This window comes from Palaemon carinicauda, chromosome 1 (assembly GCF_036898095.1).
Source record: "Palaemon carinicauda isolate YSFRI2023 chromosome 1, ASM3689809v2, whole genome shotgun sequence".
NCBI classification, from domain to species: Eukaryota; Metazoa; Arthropoda; class Malacostraca; order Decapoda; family Palaemonidae; genus Palaemon; species Palaemon carinicauda.
Genome location: NC_090725.1, coordinates 157,428,653 through 157,451,146, shown reverse-complemented (window position 1 = coordinate 157,451,146; position 22,494 = coordinate 157,428,653). Strand labels below are relative to the sequence as shown.

The following is a 22,494-nucleotide window of genomic DNA, read 5'->3' as shown; positions in this document are numbered from 1 at the left end:
GGATAATACTGGTGAAATTGACTTTTAAGAATGGCAATATTACCCCTTGTGGACACACTAGTATCAATTTAAGCAAATGCAGTAAATTCATAATTAGTGATATAAAACTTTCCTGATATCAATTTAAAGCTGATTGCCAGTATTGTCTATACTTTTTGTCATGTTTAAAAATGGAAAAGAACTAAAATAAAAAGCCAAAAGATCTGCAATGCATGACATCATCAGAATCTTACTGTCTTAACTAGTAAGTCACAAACATGACTAATTCGTAGATAATTTGTAATTTTCCTAACTATACAAACCTTAGCTATTTAATAGGGGTTATTACTTTCGGCGTAGCTGAAATGACGAGCCATTAGAATTTTAACGAGGGTTTACTACCCCACCGCTAGTTAGCGGGGGCTAGGGAGGGTAGCCTGCTACCCCCCCCCCCCCCTCACACACACACACCTGTGCTTGAGCTCACTTTGCTTGGAGGTAGGACTTCAAGAGGGATAGGGCTGACGGACAAGTTTGATTAAATAGCTAAGGTTTGTATAGTTGGGAAAAATACAAATTATCTATGAATTTGTCATTTGTTCCGTAACTGACATACAAACCACACTATTTAATAGGGGTGACTCACCCATTAGGAAGGGTGGAAAGTCCCTCCCAATACTGGCTTTTGGCTTTGCCCGGGAACTCATTATTTGAGTGTGTTCACACTCAGCAATAAGGAGTCCCTGCACCTCGCTAGAACCTTGCTACGCAAGGACTGCGGCCTACGCAAGCTGTGTGTGAAGGTATAATAAAGTGTGACTCGTCCTAGGAAGTTGACCTGTAGTCCTTTAGATGGAAACTTTAGGCTGGGACTCTCCCAATACCACCTCATCAGGGTATGGGGACGTGACAGTATTATCTTAATACTAGGAACACAAGGAAACATGGTTTATCTGCAGTGGTTTGAGGTCAGCTGTGCAGAGAACCCAGGATGCTGCTTTCCCCCAAGAAAGGGGAAGATGAAGAAAAGAATAAGGGCCAGACAAACCTTTTCATTCATGCAGACTAAGACCAGGTAACAATGCCCTCAACCTTCTGCTATTTGTCCACTAAGGAGCCTGAGGTTTTAAAGCAGCTGTTGTGCAGCCACCACAGGGCCGATAGAAAACGTATCGAGCCTCCTGTGGGTCACGTCTTGCAGGTAGTGGGCTGTGAAGGTCGTCTGACGCTTCCACACCCCAGTTTGAAGAACCTGCGTCACTGAGAAATTCTTCTTGAAGGCCAGGGACGTAGCTACGCCCCTGACATCATGTGCTCTAGGGCAACGTGATGGAGGAGGGTCTGGAATCAGGGACAGATGGATCACCCTACGAATCCATGCAGAGGTGGTGTTCTTGGTGACCCTCCTCTTATTCCTCCCATTGCTAACAAACAATGATTGCACGTGGGGACAGACTGCAGCCGTTCTTTTGAGATGTAGCCTCAGACTCCTTACTAGGCACAGTAAGAGATGGTCTGGGTCATCTGTTACAGAACGAAGACTCGAAATCTGGAAGGAGTCGAACTGAGGGTCCGGCACCCCCGGAGTTTGAGTCTTAGCAATAAACTCAGGGACGAATTTGAACGTTACCTCCCCCCATCCCTTTGAATGGGCGATGTCATACGAGAGACCATTAAGTTCACTGACTCGCTTGGGCGAAGCCAAAGCTAGTAGGAACACCGTCTTCCAAGTTAGGTGGCGATCTGAAGCCTGGCTAATGGTTCATAGGGAGGTCTCTTAAGAGACCTGAGGACTCGAACCACGTTCCATGGAGGAGGTCTACTTTCGACTGAGGGCAGGTAAGTTCATAACTTCATATGAGTAGGGAAAGTTCCAGCGAGGAAGAAATGTCCATTCCTTTGAGCCTGAAGGCTAGACTTATGGCTGAGCGATAGCCTTTCACCGCCGAGACTGAACGGCGCATTTCTTCCCGCAAATACACGAGGAACTTCGCTATTACTGGTATAGTGGCATCGAGTGGAGAGATACCCCTTCCACGACACCAACCATAGAAGACTTTCCACTTTGCCTGGTAGACAGATGCGGATGATTTTCGCAGATGTCCAGACATCCTTTTCACAACTTGTTGCGAAAATCCTCTCTCAGCGAGGAGATGCTGGATAGTCTCTAGGCGTGAAGTCGTAGCAAAGCTACGGCTTTGTGGAAGATGTTGGCATGTGGTTGTCTGAGTAGATCGTGTCGTGGAGGGAGTTCTCTCGGAAGTTCCGTAAGGAGCTGCAGAAGGTCTGGAAACCATTCCGCGTGATGCCATAGCGGAGCTATGAGGGTCATTAAATGACTGACTGATATTCTGGTCTTGTTGAGCACCCTCCTCATCAGACAGAACGGGGAAAGGCATACACATCGATGTTGTCCCACCGTTGTTGGAAGGCATCTTGCCAGAGTGCCTTGGGATCCAGGACTGGGGAGCAGTACAATGGAAGCTTGAAGTCAAGCGCTGTCGCGAACAGATCCACAGTCGGGGAACCCCACAATGTCACGACTTTGTTGGCTAGTAGATGATCCAAAGATCACTCGGTACTCACTATCTGAGACGCTCTGCTCAGATTGTCGGCGAGCACATTCCTCTTGCCTGGAATGAAACGTGCCGTTAGTGGAATCGAGTGGACTTCAGTCCATCTCAATATTTCTACTGCAAGATGGGATAGCTGTTCTGAAAAGGTACCTCCCTGCTTGTTGATGTAAGCCACTACTGTGGTGTTGTCGCTCATCACCACCACAGAGTGACCCGCCAGGTATTGTTGGAACTGTTGAAGGGCCAAGAAAACAGCCTTCATCTCTAGAAGGTTTATATGGGGGCACTTTTCTGATTCAGACCACAGGCCTGAGGTCCTGTGGTGTAGAACGTGGGCCCCCCACCATTTCTTTGAGGCATCCGAAAACAGCATCAAATCGGGGGGGAGGACGAGAAGATCCACTCCTCTTCGTAGATTCTCGTTTGTCACCCACCACTGGAGGTCCGTCCGTTCCGCAGGTCCCATAGGGATCATGACGTCCGGGGAATCGTAACCTTGATTCCACCGGGACTTGAGTCGCCACTGGAGAGATCTCATTCTGAGGCAACTATTGGGAACTAGGCGAGCCAAAGATGAGAGGTGACCGAGGAGACATAACCACAATTGGGCTGGAAGCTCTTTTCGTCTGAGGAAAGGGCTTGCGACCCTCCTCAGCCTTGCTATCCTGTCGTCTGATGGGAAGGCTTTGGGGAGATTGGTGTCTATAATCCTGCCTAGGTATACCAGTCTTTGAGTGGGAAGCAGAGAGGACTTCTCAAGATTTACCAAGATCCCCAGATCCTGGCAAAGTCCCAGAAGTTTGTCTCAGTATTGAAGAAGGGATGGCTCCGAGTCTGCTAGGATCAGCCAGTCGTCCAGATAACAGAGGAGACGGATGCCGATCCTGTGTGGCCACGACGATAAAGTACTTCCTTGAAGATGGATGGACTGGGATCTGGAAGTACGCGTCCTTCAGATCCAGTGTACACATGAAATCTTGCGGTCTCACTGCAAGTCTGACCGTGTCTGCAGTCTCCATGCCAAACGGAGTTTGCTTGACAAACTTGTTCAGAGCCGAGAGGTCGATGATTGGTCTCCAGCCTCCAGACGCCTTCTTTACAAGAAAGAGTCAACTGAAGAAGCCTGGAGACCAGTCGAGGACCTCTTGGAGAGCGCCCTTCTTCAACATGGTCTGGACTTCTGCCCGAAGGGCCTGCCCCCTTGCTGATCCCATGGCAAGGGAGCTCAATGACACTGGATTCGTCGTCAGGGGAGGTAGAGATGTTGTGAACGGGATGCGATATCCCTGACTGATTACGGAAATCGTCAAGGAATCGGCCCAGAGTTATTGCCACCTGTCTGCGCAACTTTGTAGGCATCCCCCCACTGGTGGACATGCAGTGGGACTGCCAATCCTAGCGTTTGCGGCCTCGGCTGCTCCCTCTAGGATTCTTCCCTCACAGGAAAGGGCTTAGACACCACTATCTTAGCTGCCGTTGTCGGTTTCGTGGTCTTGGTAGGGCGTGGCTGCTGGGGTGCTGGAGGTTTATAGGGCTTGGATGTCAAAGCCCTATGTAGGAGGGAGTCTTGGTGGGACTTCCTCAAACCTCTCAGCAGCATGCTCCACGTCCTTAGGCTCAAACAGGTTTGTTTCCATAACGGAAGAATGTCTGAGCCTGCTGATCTCGGTGCTAATGACCTTTTGATGGAACCTCTCAGACACCGCATTCCGACGTTTCAGGATGGTGTTTGCCCACAAGTTCGAGACTTGGTGGGCCAGAAACTCGATCGTGCGAGTGCCTGAGAGTAGAAAGGTCTCCATAGCTTTCCAGGTACGTTCTTTGGACAAACCCTCCGAACGTATCAGGATGCCTAAGGTCCCTAACCAGATATCCAGCCACGAAGTGGCCTGCATGGCACACTTCACAACCTTCGCCTGATTAAGGATCTGTCGCCAAGAATGAGACCTGCCGGTTGGAGAGTCTCTCAAGAGGGACTCCCCTGGTAAGCTCTTCCAAAGAATGGTGAAGGGGAAGAGCCAAACAAGGCTCCTCAAAGATCTCGAAGTACCTCCTCTGCTGTACACGAGGAGGTGGGAGAAGCTTGTTACCGGCACTGGATCGGCTGGAGGAGGCTAGCTCGGAGAGCTGGACTGCGATCTTGTCCCTGGCACTCTTAACCCCTTGCGACCAGGGCAAGCTGCACTGGCCTTAGAGGGTTTTTGAGTCCCAAATACTCGGTCCAAGACCGTGTCTTTGCCCTCTCGAGGAGGAATTCTCTGGGTCAGCAAACCCATTGAGAGTCCTCATAAGGGTCAGAACCTGCCAAAACGCATGTTCTGACTCCTGCAGCTCTCCTCCTGAAGGACTAGCAGCGAAGTCTCCTGTCCCCAAAGGCTCTTCTTGGGGAGACTCGCGGACGTTCTCCGAGTGACTGGCTGGCTCCGGTCTAAGTCTTGACAAGGACTTTGGTACTGTCTTGGAGTCCTTCGACTCCCTCCTGGGAGGGATGCAGGACTCCAACAACGACGGAGGTAGGCTCTTCTCCGCCCTTTTCCGAGAAGACTTTCCAGCGCGAGGTGGGGTTTCCCTCATTGGTGCGATGGGGGAACGTCTCACCATATGTGACTCCCCTGAGGACGGGAAATCCTCGAAGGGGAGGGAGGGGGCCTGCCTCGAAGGCTTACGAGGAGACAGCTTTGTCATCGGAGAAGTCACCGCGTCCGAAACTCCTCTTTTTCTCTTCAGGGGAGTATATGCTGCCAAGGATTTGTGGCCTAGCTCAGAGAGAACAGGCTTAAAAGCCTGCGCGACCACTCTGATCAGTGCCCCAAACCAAGGCTGCTGGCTGACGGCTGCGCTGTCAGACACTCCCTTTGGAAGGACAGGGATCGACCGATCCCTGGGAGGAGTTTCCATAGGGGGGTTCGCCTGTTAAGAAAAAGAAGAAGAAATATCTGGACCTTTCTGAAACCTTCCCCCCCTACCAGCGAGCGCGCTGTTCTGTGCTTGCGAGGGGGGGGGGTTGCAGCGATGGTGACCTAGCCGTACGTTGTCCTGCAGCCTCGCGCGTGGGAGGATATTGACGATCGCGCTGGCGCTCGCGCTATGGGGAATACCCGGGGTCGCGCGCGTGGGCGATTGCTGATATGCGCGCGTGCGGGGGTGATTGCGAGGATGCGCGCGCGGCGGTGATTGCGCGCAGGCGAGCGATGGCGCGTAGGAGCGTGCACAGGAAGCAGATTGCGCGCGCGCGCGGGCGCGCAGGATCAGGATGAAGAGCTCGCACGGGCGAGGGATCGTGCGCTCTAGAAGATGTCGATGGGCGCGCGCGCAAGAGAGATGTCTCTTGCGCGCGGGCGCGCAGCTGGACCCTGCGTACGTTGGCGCACCTCTTGTGGGCCCACATCAGGCTACTGATGCACCACTGCAGTGGGAGATGGGCGTGGGCGCGCATCCTCGCATCCGCGCAGCCTGTAGGTGACTGCGCGCGATTGCGCGCTAATCGCGCGCTGGCGAGGGATGGCGCACAGGTGAAGGTAGACGGAGCGTTGGCGAACCCTGGCGAGTAAGGGAAGCCTTAAACTTCCCTACAGCACCCAGATCCGAAGATCGTGAGGGCGCAGGAGATCGTCGGCGCGTTGGTGAGCGCTGGCACGCAGGAAAACGTTGGCGCACATGGCGCGCATCAGGTTGAGTGCGCGCAGTGGTGCCCTGGCGCGCAGGTGAGCTCTGGCGAGCGCTGGTGTGCTTTAGCAGAAACATTTTCAACAGGTGCGCGCTGGCGCGCAGGTGAACGCTGACGCGCTTTATCAGGAACGTCGGCAGCAGGTGCGCGCTGGCCCGCTATATCTGCAACAGTAGGAGAGCGCCTGTGCGCTAACTCCGAAACCTCAGAGAGGTCAGCTGAACTTTGGCGTGCATGCTTGGCATGGCGCGTAAGGGACGTGTGCGCTAATTTGCGCGTACGCCCTTGTTGCCCCAAAGGGACCATTGCCTGTTTTATAAAAACAGGTTTAGTTGGCGCCCACAGCGCATCAGCAGCCAGGAACGGCGTCGGCAGGTCAGCAGGTCTGACGGGTGGAAGGTCAGCGTGCCCTTTGTCAGGATGACCTTCCACCGAAGGGGATCGCGAACGATCCGCAAAGAGGTCCAGGGTTGTAGCAGAAACAGTCGGAGATCGGTGACGAGGCTCCTCTGCAGCGGACTGCGACGATGATGTTGAACCGAAGAGGTGCCTCTTCACACCCTTATGAGGTGAAGGAAGGCCTCTCCGGCGAAGAGGAAGGCGAGCCTTACAACGTATGCGCCCTCTGGGGGCCATTGGGTCAGCAAGCTGACTATCAGCAGTCCTCCGAAGAGGAGTCTCTCTGAGTGAACTCCCGAGGGGGAGAATCACCGGCAGGAGAGACTGTTGGACTTAGTTCCTCCCTTGAAGGTTGAGCAGAGGGAGAAACTAAGTCTTTAGCTACAGCAGGTTGAGAGGTTGCAGAGGTAGGAGATACCGCATCGGATACCTCTGCCACCACAATGTCGACGATAGACAGAGGATCAACCTCTGCCAAAGTCGGCGAATGCGTGACAGCGGCACCCAACCGGATGATGTCAAACAAGGCTTCCTTGGAGGGCGAACCTTTGAGCCCAAAGGAAGACCAAAGCTGGAATAAATCAGTTACATTGATATTAACATTTAAATCCTCCCCAAGGGGAAGAGGTGGAGCTGCCTCGCTAGGGGAGGCAACGCCATCTCTCAAACCCCGAGATCGGGAAACAGAACCATGGTCTACACTACCCCTTGACGGTTTCTCGGAAGAAACCAATCGAGTGGGAGCTTCGGAGGAGGTTTGGGCAATGGAGGAAGAGTCCTTGGGATTTTCTCCTTTCAAAGAAATCTTCGAAGGAGAAATATCCCGCCTGGACTTCTTCTTCCGTCGCCGAGAAAACCTCTCCCACTGGGAGGTAGACCACTCCCTACACTCACCACATTTATTACTACTATCACACCGTTGGCCCCTACAGTAAGGACAAAGGGTGTGAGGGTCCGTCTCGACCACCGACATAAATGTACCACAAGGGCGGTCGAGTAATCCAGGACATTTGCGCATTTTCACAGAGGCCAACTTCACACACAAACCTGTAGGAGAAAAGCAGAAAGACATTAATGGCTGTCAGAGAGGCGAGGGTGAGAGCGGACACATCCGACTACCACCCGAGCCGAGAGCAAAGTGAGCTCAAGCACCAGTGTGTGTGAGGAGGGGGGGGGGGGGGGTTAGCAGGCTACCCCTAACCCCCGCTAACTAGTGGTGGGGTAGTAAACCCTCGTTAAAATTCTAATGGCTCGTAATTTCAGCTACACCGAAAGTAATAACCCCTATTAAATAGCGTGGTTTGTATGTCAGTTACGGAACAATCCAGATTTTGAAGGCCAAAGTATTACCCTTACCTTCTTACTTGGATATCCATCTTTAACTTCTCTATGGTATAATTCCCTTTGCTTATCATGCAAGTCCACTGACCTAACTCTAAAGGTTAAGAGTCAAAGCTTAATAAATGTTTTGTGAAAGAAACAGAAAACATTCATATCTTCAAACATCTCAAGACAGATTTTATGATATTAAAGCACTCACGGAACCCGATGGAACGGTGTGGAGCCTGTAGCGTTCCATGGCAGAATGAATGAACTCTGTGGACAGGAGCTGAGGACCTCCCCCTAAAAAGGCTCTTCGAAACTCCTCAGTAATTGTACCTGGAAAAGGATGAAGGCATCTAATAACCCTGCAGTTTTAAAGTGATGAACAGTTAACATTTTGTATACTATTCAGTTCAGGTTTCTGGATTTCAATGTTCCATACAGTTCTGTATAAAGTACATGAGAGAGAAAAAATTTTTATTTTGTGATTAATTACACCCAAACAAGGTTAGAATTTACTTAGTCAAAAACCAAATCTAAATTAAGGTCTTCATGAACTCAAACTTACTAAGAAAAAGAGAGGTAACTCAATGTGTACTGACCCGTTGGCCTCCAAGTCGAACATGTAATACTATGCTGCCCAGGGCGTGTTGGTACATGCACAACTCCATAACCACAGAGGTCAATTCGGCCAAAATCGTCTTGCCGGTAGACCTGGAGCAACAGTCTCGGCCATCCTATGAAAATAAGAGGTGAGTTACATCACTGAAATTTGCTGCAAAACAAAGTCTAGTTTTAAATTTACTTTTGCTTACTGAGAACAAGAGAAAATGGTTGAATTAATAAATAGTCAAAAGTGTCATTTAACTATACATACACATACTACGAGAAAGATTTTGATTCTGTCAAAACTACAGCAGCTATAAAAGCCCTTCAAAGACAAGGAATACATGAATATTATTATTATTATTATTATTATTATTAATTGCTAAGCTACAACCCTAGTTGGAAAAGCAAGATGCTATAAGCCCAGGGGCCCCAACAGGGAAGATAGCCCAGTAAGGAGAGGAAACAAGGAAAAATTAAATATTTTAAAAACAGTAACAACACTAAAATAAATATTTCCTATATAAACTATAAATACTTTAACAAAACAAGAGGAAGAGAAATGGGCTAGAATAGTGTGCCCGAGTGTACCCTCAAGCAAGAGAACTCTAACCCAAGACAGTGGAAGACCATGGTACAGAGGCTATGGCACTACCCAAGACTAGAGAACAATGGTTTGATTTTGGAGTGTCCTTCTCCTAGAAGAGCTGCTTACCATAGCTAAGGAGTCTCTTCTACCCTTACCAAGAGGATGGCCACTGAACAATTGCAGTGCAATAGTTAACCCCATGGGTGCAGAAGAATTGTTTGGTAATCTTAGTGTTGTCAGGTGCATGAGGATAGAGTAGAATCTGAAAAGAATAGGCCAGACTATTCGGTGTATGTGTAGGCAAAGGGAAAGAACTGTAACCAGAGAGACGGATCCAATGTAGTACTGTCTGACCAGTCAAAGGACTCCATAACTCTCTAGTGGTAGTATCTCAACGGGTGGCTGGTGCCCTAGCCAACCTATGTTACTTAGATATCTTTATAGGAAGTATAGCAATCCTAAAACTACATAAAGATAGTGAGAAATTCTGATTGAGAAAAGAGTTAGACAAGAAAACACCATCTCTCCTAAATTATTCACAGCATACCTAGATGAAGTTTTTAAGTACAGTGGTACCTCTACATACGATCTTAATTCGTTCCAGAAACTGCTTCGTATGTTAAAACAATCGTATGTTGGAGCAAATATTCCCATAAGAATACACTGTAATTTGTATAAGTCGTTCCACACCCCAAAACCCTATATTAACTCCTTAATAAATTACTACATATAATTACACATAACAATAACATAACTGCATAAAATGAAAGAAGCATGTAAAAAAGATAATTGTAAAGAAATAATAAATAAAAAATTTGTTTTATTGTCACTTTACCTTAGAGACAGGCCAACGCAGGTGTAGGATTTGCTACGCCAGGAGGAGACGGACGATCGGCAAGAATGTAGACATGGTGTTAACATGTTCTTTAAATAAATACTCTCTCTCTCTCTCTCTCTCTCTCTCTCTCTCTCTCTCTCTCTCTCTCTCTCTCTCTCTCTCTCTCTCTCTTTCAGAAAAAAATAATAGACGTCTCTAACACTAACAGTGAAGAAGAACAAGAGAGAGAGAGAGAGAGAGAGAGAGAGAGAGAGAGAGAGAGAGAGAGAGAGATTTTATTTAAAGAACATGTTAATGCTATGTTTAGAGAGAAACAGAAAAAGAGAGAAGACTTTTAAAAGAGCTTGTTAATGCTATTTTTGTTTTCTTTGCTTCACTTTTTTCTTTCTTTCTGTTCATCACGCTGGCCCTTCTCACAAATGATCGTTGCCAACAATCTCTTTGTCCTTTATCCCTATCAACAAAAGGCGTTTTATCTCTTCCAGGGTATTGCTACGATGTCTTGTAATAATGGTGATCCCCTTCGATGGTTTATCTGCTTTAATGGCTGCCTTCTGCTTGATGATCATCGAGATCATAGGCATATTCCAGCCATATTGTTTAGCCATATCACTCACATGCACACTGCTCTCATGTTTTTCTATAATTTCTTGCTTTAATTCTAATGAAAGAATTGCCTTCCTTTTCTCACCACTACCTGTACTGAAACTCAGCTTCTTAGGCACTATGATTATAGGCAAAATCAAAAAGGAAATGTGAGAAAAGGAAGAAAATAAGCACTGTTAATAACAGACCAAACAGAGGACAACCACACGATAAACACAAGAACAGAGAACTGAGCACTCGATGCTCAATGGCGTCCCTCTTACGTGCAGCCATCTACCGGCGTAAACAAGATCTACATCGTATGTTGGAGCAACACTTCGTATGTTGAGACAGAAATCTTGTCGAATTTTACTTCGTATGTTGGAAAATTCGTATGTTGGGACAATCGTATGTAGAGGTTCCACTGTATATAGATTGGGAAAATGTAGGAATTAATATTAATGAGGGATACCTTAGCAACTTAAGATTTGAAGATGACATAGTTGTGTTTAGTGAATCATGGGAGGATTTACGAATGATGACAGAAGATTTGAACATAGAAAACAGAAATGTAGGACTGAAAATGAATAAGAGTGTAACTACAATAATGCTCAATGAAAATGTAGAGACAACAAATATGAGTTTTGGACAAAGATCTAGAGATTGTTAATGGATACGCGTAGTTAAAATAGACAGTAAGAGTTTCCTGAGAACCCAAGACTGAAATTAATAGAAGGATAAGCATGAGATGCAGATCATTTGGTAAACAAAATGAGACTATGAAAAGTAAAATACCATACTTTCTACAAAGAAAAGTACTTAATGAAATGGTTCTACCAGTATAAACTTATGCATCAGAAAATTAGACAATTACTAAAGCCTTAGAACATAAGCTAGTTGCAACTCAAAGAACTATGGAAAGAATGATGGGAATAATGCTAGAGACAGAAAATGTGCAACATGGATATGAGAGCAAACTTAAGTAAGGATATACTTACATGTAAGAAAAAGAAATGGACATGGGCAGGACATATAATGAGAATGACAGACAATAGACGAACATTAGGAATAACAGAATGAGTCCCTAGAGATCACATAAGAATAAGGGGGAAGAAGAGAAAACGATGGATTAAGGACCTAAGAAGATTTGCGGGTGTGGACTAATATAGAAAGACCATAAACACATGCAAGTGGAAGGACATGTCTGAGGACTATGTTCTACAGTGGAATAGTAACAGCTGATGATGAAGACCCACAATACATTTCTTAATCAAAAGCTTTTATACCAGATATCTCATTATTCCTTACAATCAATTATGAAACTTAAGACTAGGAAATGGAAACATCAAGACTGAGACATCACAACATATTGCATTTATGAATTTGGGCTATAAAATGGATTTTGGCATAGGAAAAATCTGTTTTTGGGTGAGATAGCTTTGCCGTCCTGGTGTAAATTCCTCATTGGCAGCTTCTATAGTCATACCTTTCGTCACAAAAGAATCTGCTTACGAAATTTTAACTCTGCGAAACGAGATGCAAAGATTTTTCTGACTCACATTGTTTAAAATGTTTCATGTTCAGAAAAGATTTTTTGCCAGCCAGGCCGACAATAAAATAGTCACCAATTAAAAAAGTTGAAGAAAATGGGCATAAACAATAGAAAATGTATCTCTTTATAGTAAGGGTAACAATGATAGTAAAGTACACATGGTACTATTGTACAGTATATATTTTGCATATGTAGAGTTTTGTAATGTATGTATTGTATTACTTTCCACTTATTATTGCATTATGTTCTAATAATAATGACTTAATTTACTGGTATTAACAGTTAGTTTAGGTATATTGAAGGGTTCAATTGTATTTGGCTGTCCAGTATTTCATTGTGGTTATACTATAGCTTCTACTGTATTATAAAATTTAGTGTGGTGTTTTTGTAGGGTTTGGAACGAATTAAGCAATTTACATCTAAATTGTGACTCATAACACAAATTTTTCACGAAATGAAAGCCACTCCAGAACTAATTAATTTTGTGTTGTGAGGCATTACTGTACTTGGAATATTTCTGCGAGTGATATACTATAGAAATTTTGCCTTGGAGGTATCAACGGAGTTCTATCGTCCGGAGCGAATATCACGAGATATATTGTGTATAAATCACTCCATGGTTATCCTTCCCCAAATAGAGTTAATCTTGTCTCGAAGGATAAGGTAGAGAGTAGGATACGTGGACAAGTGAGCCGTTAAAACTCCCAATCTCAATGTGCTACAACTAACACGTTTCCTGTTGAAACATTCCAGGTGCAATCATCGCATGACATGAGGTCTTACACTGAGAATTGGGAGGGGATGAAAACGTAACAGGCGGGCCATCAGGACGACAACTCTTATTACTTAAGGGTTTCCAATAAAAGATGACTTGCCACATTTAACAATTGGAACATCTATATATATTATACAAAAAAAATTAGTATTCCCAAAAACGAACAAGTAAACAACAATACAAAGAATCGTGAAACTACTGTATATCGATTGTCATGAATACTACGTAGTGTAAAATTAACTGTACGCTAATTTTCTTTAATCTCTGCAAAAACATTATCTAAAGAAAAAATACTAAAAAGACAAAACCCCGAAAAATCTATTTTTGGGTGAGATCGCCATGTCGTCCTGATGGAGGTTCCTAAGGTAGCTTCCAAAGGGATATATCATACTACAGTGATATTCCCAGAGAATTAACCAGGTTCCAGAATTCTATCTCCTGGAGCGAATATCCTTAATATTTTCTCAAGGATATCGCATAATATCAGAGGACGCATTCTTGACACGCCACATAGCAATCTGCACCCCTAATAGCGTTTACGCTTTGAGGGGGACGTGGCAAAAGAATAGAAGGGGGCCATAACAAGGTTACCCCCGTTCCCGTACTACTATTGACCACCACCCCAGTGCTATTCCTAAGATGGCGGACATTCCTTGTAGCATTGAGCGTGGTGCTACAGATACAGTACGTCAGGGAGGGAACTGTGAAGATCTTTTCTTTTAAGAAAGATGGGTGGGTCCATCAGGACGACATGGCGATCTCACACAAAAATAGATTTTTTGCTTCGCTCAAAATCCGTTTTTTGGGCTCAAGCCATGTCGTCATGATGGAAGTATATTAGTGCATTAATGCATCTGTGGATTTTCATCAGTGCCTTAACCTTGGGACAACCTTTCTATGATCATTTGGATCAATCGAGACAAATGACATTACCGTTATCCGTCATTATCACTAATCATCTCCGATGTCAGTGCTTCCTGCCCCCTACAGGGAGGAGTCATTCTAGAGTCTAGACAGTAAAAAAAGGGGCCTCAAGGTAAGCATATATTGTATGGACAAACATAAGAATACACCAGATGAACAAACCGTCTCGTAGTTTGTGAAAATTACCAAATACTTAATAGTGTTTCTTAAATCCGTTGTTTGTGAGCATACAAATATATAAAAGTACATACTCTGGACTTTTAATCATGCATTGGCGGTAAGTTAGGACGCAATTACATTCTAATAGACGTTTATTAGTAAGTAAAACGAATGTAGCATGATAACGGAACTATACATGTAACCTGTACAGAGATTATCTTTCTTTCTTGGAAAGCGAGAAATGATAAGTGCCACTCTCAGACTGAAGGAAATTTATAAAACAAATTCTCTTCATAATTCCTGTACTGGTTACTTTTATCAGCACTGTGTACTATGTACACCGGCACTAGTGCTATCTGTATAATTCCACACCTGGGATTTTGAACAGAGCTAGTGTCACCATGGTAACACTTAATCAAAGGAGGTCACACCCTAAGAGGGATGACCCCTTCTCCCTTTAATTGACAGTCCCAGTCAATTAGCTGTTCATCGTAGAATTAGACAGCGGGTTAAGTACTCTACCCGACTTCACCACATACTGCTTCAGATCATGGACTTGCTTAGCATAGTGTTTGTAGAACACTCTGGATGATTCTCACCCAGTATATGTGCGAGGACATTTGAAGCCCCAAACCATTGACTGTTTATAACAGTAATTAGGGGGCAGGTTTTAATACACTACCTGGCGCCACTACATAGTGTTTCAGTTCATGTACCTGTTTCGCATAGTGTTTGTAAAACGCTGGATGATTTCCATCCAGTGTATGAACGAAGACGCTCAAAGTCCATATACTGAAAGAAGTTCAGTGATGAAGCAATCTTTCTCGGATCATGACCTGTGGGAGTACTGTCGGGATCCGCTCTACTAATAAAGTAGGTGAGCTTCGCCCTCAGTTGTTTTAGGGATAAGTTTGACCCCGAGGTTTCTCCTTTAAAGAGCTGTCCTCCCCTGAAGTCTGAAGTTCTACAAAGACAGACCTTTAAACGCTCTACAGGACAGAGAGAGACATCTTCCTTCAGAGGGCAGATTCTCCAGGGACCCCACCTTTTAGTGGGTAGCTCATTCTTAGCGAGAAAGGATGGATCAGGGAAGAGATTCAGTTCTCCTGTTTCTGAGAACTGAATGTGGCCCTCATCCCTAGAAAGGGCCACTATTTCACTAACTCTAGCCCCTGAGGCTATAGCGAACAGAAAAATAACCTTTTGGGTTAGATCCTTAATGAACAATCTTCATTGTTCAAGGATGAGGCATAATGTAGGACCTTGTCCAAAGACCAAGAGATGGACTTTGGTGGTGCAGCAGGCCTAAGCCTCGCACATGCCTTCGGGATCTTATTAAAGATCTCATTCGCCAAGTCTACTTGAAAGGCATATAGAAGAGGTCTAGTCAAGGCTGACTTGCACGTAGTTATCGTGTTGGCTGCCAAACTCTGGTTATGAAGATTGATAAAGAAGGACATGCAGAAGTTCATTGAAATCTCTCTCGGTCCTTTTGCTTTTACGAAAGCAACCCACTTTTTCCATGATGACTCATATTGTCTTCTAGTTGACTTAGACTTATATTCTTCTAAGAATTCTATATTGCCTTTTGAGATCCCAAATCTTTTCTTAACCGCTAGGGCAAGAAAATCATGCAATGAAGGGTTTGGGTTCTCTGTAATAAATCGAAGGCAATTAATCTCTGAACCTACCGGAGTTGTCCCGGGTTCAGAATTAAGGACAGCCTCAGCATCTGTTCCTTCCTCAAGGAAGATAGATTGCTCTTGGGCTACCTGGGAGCCAACAGAGCTACTCCCACCTGGAAGGATCTCAGCATGTTGAGGACTCCCATCAGGTGATTGGACGGGATGAACTGGAAATCCTAAGTCTATCCCTTCCATACTAGAGACATGATGTCTATCATTTAAATTAGAGGATCCTCGTATGGGGCTACATATCAAGGTAGTTCCTTGACGGCGCTCGTAATGAAGAGGTCGGATTGCAGTTCACAGACTTGTTCCCATCTGGGAGAGAATAGGTCTGCGTCCGTGGACCATTCGAACTCTATCGGCCTGAGCCTGAGTAGAGCATCCACTGTCACATTGCGGATCGGTTGTATGTGAACTGCTGACAGGTGCCATCCCTTTAAGTAAGGGATGGCTAACTACACCTAGACTGTATGAGATGTTCCTTAGCATCATCGATTGCAGCGTCCCGTTATCGCTTCGGAGTCCCAGATCAGCCGTAAACAATCTGATCTGCTTGGAGAGAATTTTCCTACTCATGACTGGACCAACATGGTCTTGGGATTTTCGGGCTTTGACCTTTGTTAGGGAAGCGATTAAGGAAGGACTGCTATCGGTCTTTTCAGGCCTCTTCGAGCGTTTGATGCTTGTTTTCTCCAGGCTCCCAGCGCATCTTGCTGCCGTGCTCTTAGCACAGGGCCTGCCTCTATTGCGAACTGGAGAGAGATCAGGGTTCCTCCCTGTTCTCGTTTTGGGGATCTGACTGATTACCAAAGTCTCTTGACAGACCTTTCCATCTCCTTTTACCTTCCCAAAGGAAAGGAGAGTTGGAGTGACAACAGGCTTCAATGGCTTTTCAGTCATTGAAACCTTTGAGCCGAAGAGAATCAAGACTTCTTGAAGTTTATCTTTCATCCACGATGTTCCGGGGACCGGATCATTTCTTCGGATGTTCATAGACCAGCCACCTTGGGTGCTGCCCACCCCAGCCTCTTGTCCAGGAACATTGTTGCCTGAACATTTCTTAGGCTTAAATATTGCATGACTGTGTCTGCCAATTTTATGAAGGCAGCTAGGACTCTGTCTAGTCTGACGAGTATCTTTCCTAAGAAGTGCGTTGCTTTGAGTAACTTGAATCCTAGATAGGAGGGGAAAGGGTGATTGACTGGAAGTTGCCAATAGACGACTTTCAGGTCTGGTAAGACTATAGGCACCCTTTTTTGCAGCGGGGTCCTTATGTTCAGGAGGATAAACATCCTGAACTCGTTGTTTTATTTGGACTTGTTGAGTGGCGATAAGTCCTGAATGACTGAATTTTCTTGAATCCTTCTCGTAAACACACAACGGCCTTCCATGGAATTCGGTGGACTAAAGTTTCCTTACCACCTGTATGCTCTTGAGCTCTCAGGTAAACTCCTCCAGGAGGGTTTTTGATTATCGGAGGAGTTGAGGAAATGGTGGTAGAGATATCTCCACCTCTCATCTTAGTCCCAGCTTGATTGGGCCATGGACCCAAGGATCAAAGGTCCAGCGAGCCTAAAGGAATCTCCCTCCTACTAGAAGCATTTCTATACTTTGACTGATCAGTAGGAATATCTTTTCGACCATCTGTCTGTGACATCTCGGTCAATACAACTGTGGATTGTTGTTGAACCGCTCGAAATGGATTTCTAGACCTCTCCATCTTCCTTTTAGGTTGGGGACCCACAACCTTAGAAGATTCTCTTTTTGAAAGGATGCCCCACTTTTGGAGAAGTCCTACTTTCTCCGTGGAGGCGTTCTTAATCACTTTCTTGACTACCTTGTCTGGAAAGAGGTCTTTACCCCAGATGCTGGAAGATATTAGCTTTCTTATATCGTGTTTCGCTGTTGCGTTAGCTAACACAAACTCCCTACATGTTCTTCTAGCCTTTATAAAGGCATAAAAGTCTTTTACCAAAGTAGCCATATGTATTTTGGCTAAGACCTTAAGCATGTCTGGGGTATCTTGATGAGCCGAACAGAACTCTATGTAGTTCTGTAGAGATAAGGAGGCTGCAAGTCTCTCCTTTGTTTCTTGTTCATCCTGTAAGAGAAACTCAGATAATTTAGGAAGATTTTCCTTAAACTCTTAAACTATCGACTGGCGACATTCGCCTCAAGTCTTCCTACTGAAAAGGTGAAATGGGCCTTCTTCCAGTTCTTCTCCTGTCTGGGAAATGCTAGTGACAGAGGCTCGCACTCCTTGAGTGTAGGACACAGTTTACCTGTCTCTACTGCCTCAGTGACATATTTGAAAGCCTTCTCCGTAAAGGGGAATGAAATTGAAACAGGAGCGAGAAAGGAAGAGTGCTTGTTACCTGGTGTGGATACCTTCGACACCGAGTAACCCGCCTTTTCTATGCTGCTTGATAGGATAGCCTGTGCTTTATCATTGTCAAGAATCATAACCTCCTTTGATTCCGTTCCTTTTCCTGATGTTGGTTCATCCTTCAGTCTAATGAAACAGTTCGGGAAAGCATCAAAGCTTGGCCAGAACTGGATTTTGTCCAAAGGAACAGCACCCATCTTCTCCGAGATGAAGAGTTTGCCGTTTAAAATCGGCATTAGCTCCGCAAACCTCCAGGGATTGGTTGTGGAGCATGTCGGAAGGTCTTGATCTACGAGTCATTTGTACGACCCTTTAGGAGCGACAAGTGGAGCTTTACCAAGCTCTACCTTGCATTTCGCTTCCTGCTTTGTGCTCTGTTTGCACAAATTTTCTACTAGATTCTTGACTTGGGCCCATAACTGGTTCATTCCATCTAAAAGAGGGATAGAAGGCGGAGATATCGATGTCGTTGTCTCATGAGCCTGTTGGGACGGAGACAATTCCAACCCGACATTCTCCCCTTCTTCCCATGGGCGCTTTTTGCCCTCCTTCCCGCAGGTTATCTGGCCATCGGGAAATGTACCTCGTGTCTGGGGTACCACTATTTCCTTACTCGCTGTTGGAAATAGTAACCTACGCATCTTGTCATTAGGCAGGTAAGGACCCGGAGAGATTTTCTGAAAGCCTCTCACCCAGTTGCGTAGTTAGAAACGAGCTGCATCCCTAGTCTCTACCGACTTGGGATTCTTGAAACCTTCGGACAATAGGGCCCGACATACTTTGCAGGCCTGCGGGTTCCAATACTGCAGGTGTTCGGAAATAATATTGCAGGGGACATGAAACCTGCATGCATTATGTCCGTAAAAACACTTACTCTTAGTTTTGCAGAAGACTGCAACACATGACATCTGGCGTTCCTCCTGTAAAGAAAGGAAAAGAAAATGAATATACAATTGATTATCTCACTGATAACCAATATATCAAAGGTCATATCTTAACAGAATAGCTTAGAATAGCAAGCTATAAAGGGATAGTGGGAGACACATACTTGTGTATCCCTTGCAAGCAAATGCTGGTACCTCCCCTCAGTATTAAATGATAGGAATTTCCTTTTCGAAGGAATTCCAATTGAAAAAGGGGGTTTTCTAACCACTAGGAATAGGAAAGTGTATACTTCACTGTCCCTTTCATACTAAATACTGTGGGGTACGGAAGACTGATTTCTCAATCAGCTTAACGAAGAAACACTATTCCATAAATGTAAGAGCGACTGCAGCATAAGCTCGCATGAGGATACCCAAGATATGCTAAAAATAGTTACTGTATAATCATACTGTAGTTTTCTATTTGCAGTATGCTCTATATTGCAATATACTGGCTACTGTAAAATTATATATAGTATGATCCAGCCAATGTGTTGCCTTTCTGGTAAGCAACTGACTGTACGGTCCAGCTGGAATGATGCCAACTGGACTGGGGAAAGGAAAGACATATATATGTATATATCCCACCCAACTTATTTGCTGTGACCCCTTACAAAATCAAAACATAGAGTTTCCTAATCATGGAGACTCGAGGATAAGGGCTCTGCCCTTTAAAGGTTAGGAGTGTAACCTCCAGTCCTTAAAATTTTAATATTGCAGGGTAATCTGAAGGCTGATTTCTAGTCAGAATATTGAAGAATTAAATTCTTTCAATATGAGATTGGGTTCCACAAATATTTGGGTAGGATTTTCAAATATATTGGAAAACACTACTAGTATAAAATATACAGAAGCTTTCTATTTACAGTATATCCTATACTGCAAAAATACTAACTACAGTACCTGTATAAACATATACTGTAGTTCAGCCAGCATGTCGTTGGCATAGCTAGCTAATGCTAGCACATCTAGCCAGCTAGCTAATGCTAGCATATCTAGCCTGCTAGCTAAAAGAAAGAGAGATAGCATGGAGAACAGGCTACCTAATACTGTATATATATACAGTAAAAGGGATGTAAAAGTCTACTATCACTACCTTCTCCAGAAAGAATGTTCAAATGGAAGGGGAGAATATAAAATTCAAGCTTCCATCCAGCTACAGTACTGTCGCCGGCAAGGATCTGTCTAAACCTTGCCGGCCGGCACCGCTGGCCAGTACTGCCGGCTGGCAGTATCAGTACAGTCGGCGTGCTGCCGGTTGAGTAGGCACCATTCTGTGCCGGCCTGGTATGCAGCACCCCGGCAGTAGCCACTGTTGCTAGCAGTTCAAGAAAGAACTGAAGAACCTTTGTAAACAGAAGGGACTTCCCACTTACAGCCAACATGGCCAGCAGCTGCCGGCCGGCAGCTGCCCTGGTTGCCTGCCAGCAGTCACCATGACTGCCGGCCGGCAGTAGAAATTACTGCCGGCCGGCAACTAATATGGCCGGCAGCTCACAGCTGTCATTACTGCCGGCCGACAAATGTTAAGACTGCCGGACGGCAGCTGTCATGACTGCCGACCGGCAGCTATCAACTGTAAGAGTGGGAGTCTGGTCGATCCCGGCAACCCACCGGCAACAGTAAGGTTGCCGGGATTCGCCAACATAAAGGGATAGAAGGGAAGGAAAAAGAGGGTCCTGTGAAAGGTACAGCAGGAGCCGGCCGTAGCCTGTCCTGCCCCACCTAACAAACTCCGTTCCTGTATTAGAACTATCCCATGTGGCTAAAGAATTCTATTCCTTAGCCTAGGGTTAGATTAATACGATTAAGAGGTTGGTAGCACCCTCGCCACCACCTCTAATGGTAAGGAAACGGGGTTGTAGTGCCAGAGTCCCCTAAGCATTAGAAGAATTCTATTCCTCAGCCTAGGGTCCACTAACACAGGACTAGTCTGCTAGGTCACAGGAAGAAGGGTTATATCGTACAGACCCTTCAGGAGTGGCCTACGGAGGTCTAGCCTCCTATGTCGGTAGCCTAACGTAGCAAAAGAATTCTATTCATCTTGCTAGGTAGCTACCGACCACAGACTAAATACTCTGAGATTCTGTCCAAAACCCCAAAAAACTGCATCTGCGGTTACAGGGGAAGGGCAGAAAAAAACGTAGAAAAGTCATGCCTGAATTAAAAATTCGAGGCCGACCTGCTAAGGTTGTAGCCTGAGGCTACACTCAGAGGGAAGAGGGATTACCCTTAAATCTCCCTTTTTTGAGAGGTGTAAAGTTTCATCCAATTTAAAAAGATACCCATCTCTGCATAATTGAAATCACCATACACAAGGGTAACCAGGGAATACCTAAGCGTATAATAACACGTCTAGGTTAGGTACCTAGGCGAGACGACATCTCGGTTACCTCACTCTCCGAGACTCTAACTATACGACGACATGGAAAGGAAAAATATGCACAATGTAAATATCTTTACAAGAATTTATTGCCTAAATACGTAACATAATTAAATAATTAATTAATGATATATGATGCTATTTAAAAACCGGGAAGTCGTTCTGCTAACTAAATAACATGCTCAACGAACGACAGCGCTCATAGCGCCTACGGTACAGGCTAGCTCTAAACACAATAAATTACTCAAATTTCACTGTGAAAAGGGAGCTAATAATTATTCATTGTAAAGACCCAATACTCAACTTTCCAAAGGCGAAAGAAGTTGGAGAATGCATGATTAAATCCTTGAAAATCGATCGAAAAGTTAGATCAACAGGGATAACCACTGAGAGAAATCGCTACAAAATTAGGAATGTCCGCCATCTTGGGAATGGCGCTGGGGTGGTGGTCAATAGTAGTACGGGAACGGGGGTAACCTCTGATATTATGCAATATCCTTGGGAAAATTTTAAGGATATTCGCTCCAGGAGTTAGAATTCTGAAACCTGAAGGTTAATTCTCTGGGAATATCACTGTAATATATATCCCTTTGGAAGCTACCTTAGGAACTTCCATCGGGAGGACATGGCTTGAGCCCAAAAATATTTATGTAAAATAACATATTCCTTTTTATCTTATAAAACTTAAATACTTTGGTTTTTAAGAAGAATTTACTTTTCATAAATAAAGATACAAAGAAATTTCTAATACTGTATTGACTGACTGAGAACTGTGTTGCGTAAATTAAACTGAATGCTAGTTTAGTTAATCTTTGAAAAAAGATCGAAGATTATCTAAAGAAAGTATACAAAAAGTACAAAAATTTTCTTAAAATAACATAATCCTTTTATCTTATAAAACTTAAACACTTTGTAAGATAATATTCACTTATCATTCTTTGTAGAAAAAGAAAGAAATTGCAAGTTATGCTATAGCTTACATCATATGACTGTGACGTCATAGAGTAGGCGGGGAGTTGACCTACCGCCATCATGTTTTTCGTTAGTTTACAGTAGGTTGATAAAACTTCTAATCCTACCTTTTAAGCTATAAACATAGCAATCAAATACCAAACAAAACCAAAATAAGCGAATGCCTATAA

At 44.8% G+C, this 22,494-nt stretch overlaps 1 protein-coding gene across 3 annotated transcripts in view; it reads right to left on the bottom strand.

Moving 5' to 3' along the window:
- Window positions 1–22,494, bottom strand: part of LOC137652585 (tectonic-1-like) — a 383,029-nt gene that overhangs the window by 319,606 nt on the left and 40,929 nt on the right. For all 3 annotated transcript variants that reach the window (XM_068386069.1, XM_068386072.1, XM_068386073.1), the window contains 2 exons: window positions 8,547–8,681; window positions 8,162–8,280 (listed from right to left, as the gene is read on the bottom strand). In XM_068386069.1, the coding sequence (XP_068242170.1) occupies window positions 8,162–8,280; window positions 8,547–8,681 (254 nt within the window). The remainder of the gene's footprint in view (window positions 1–8,161; window positions 8,281–8,546; window positions 8,682–22,494) is intronic.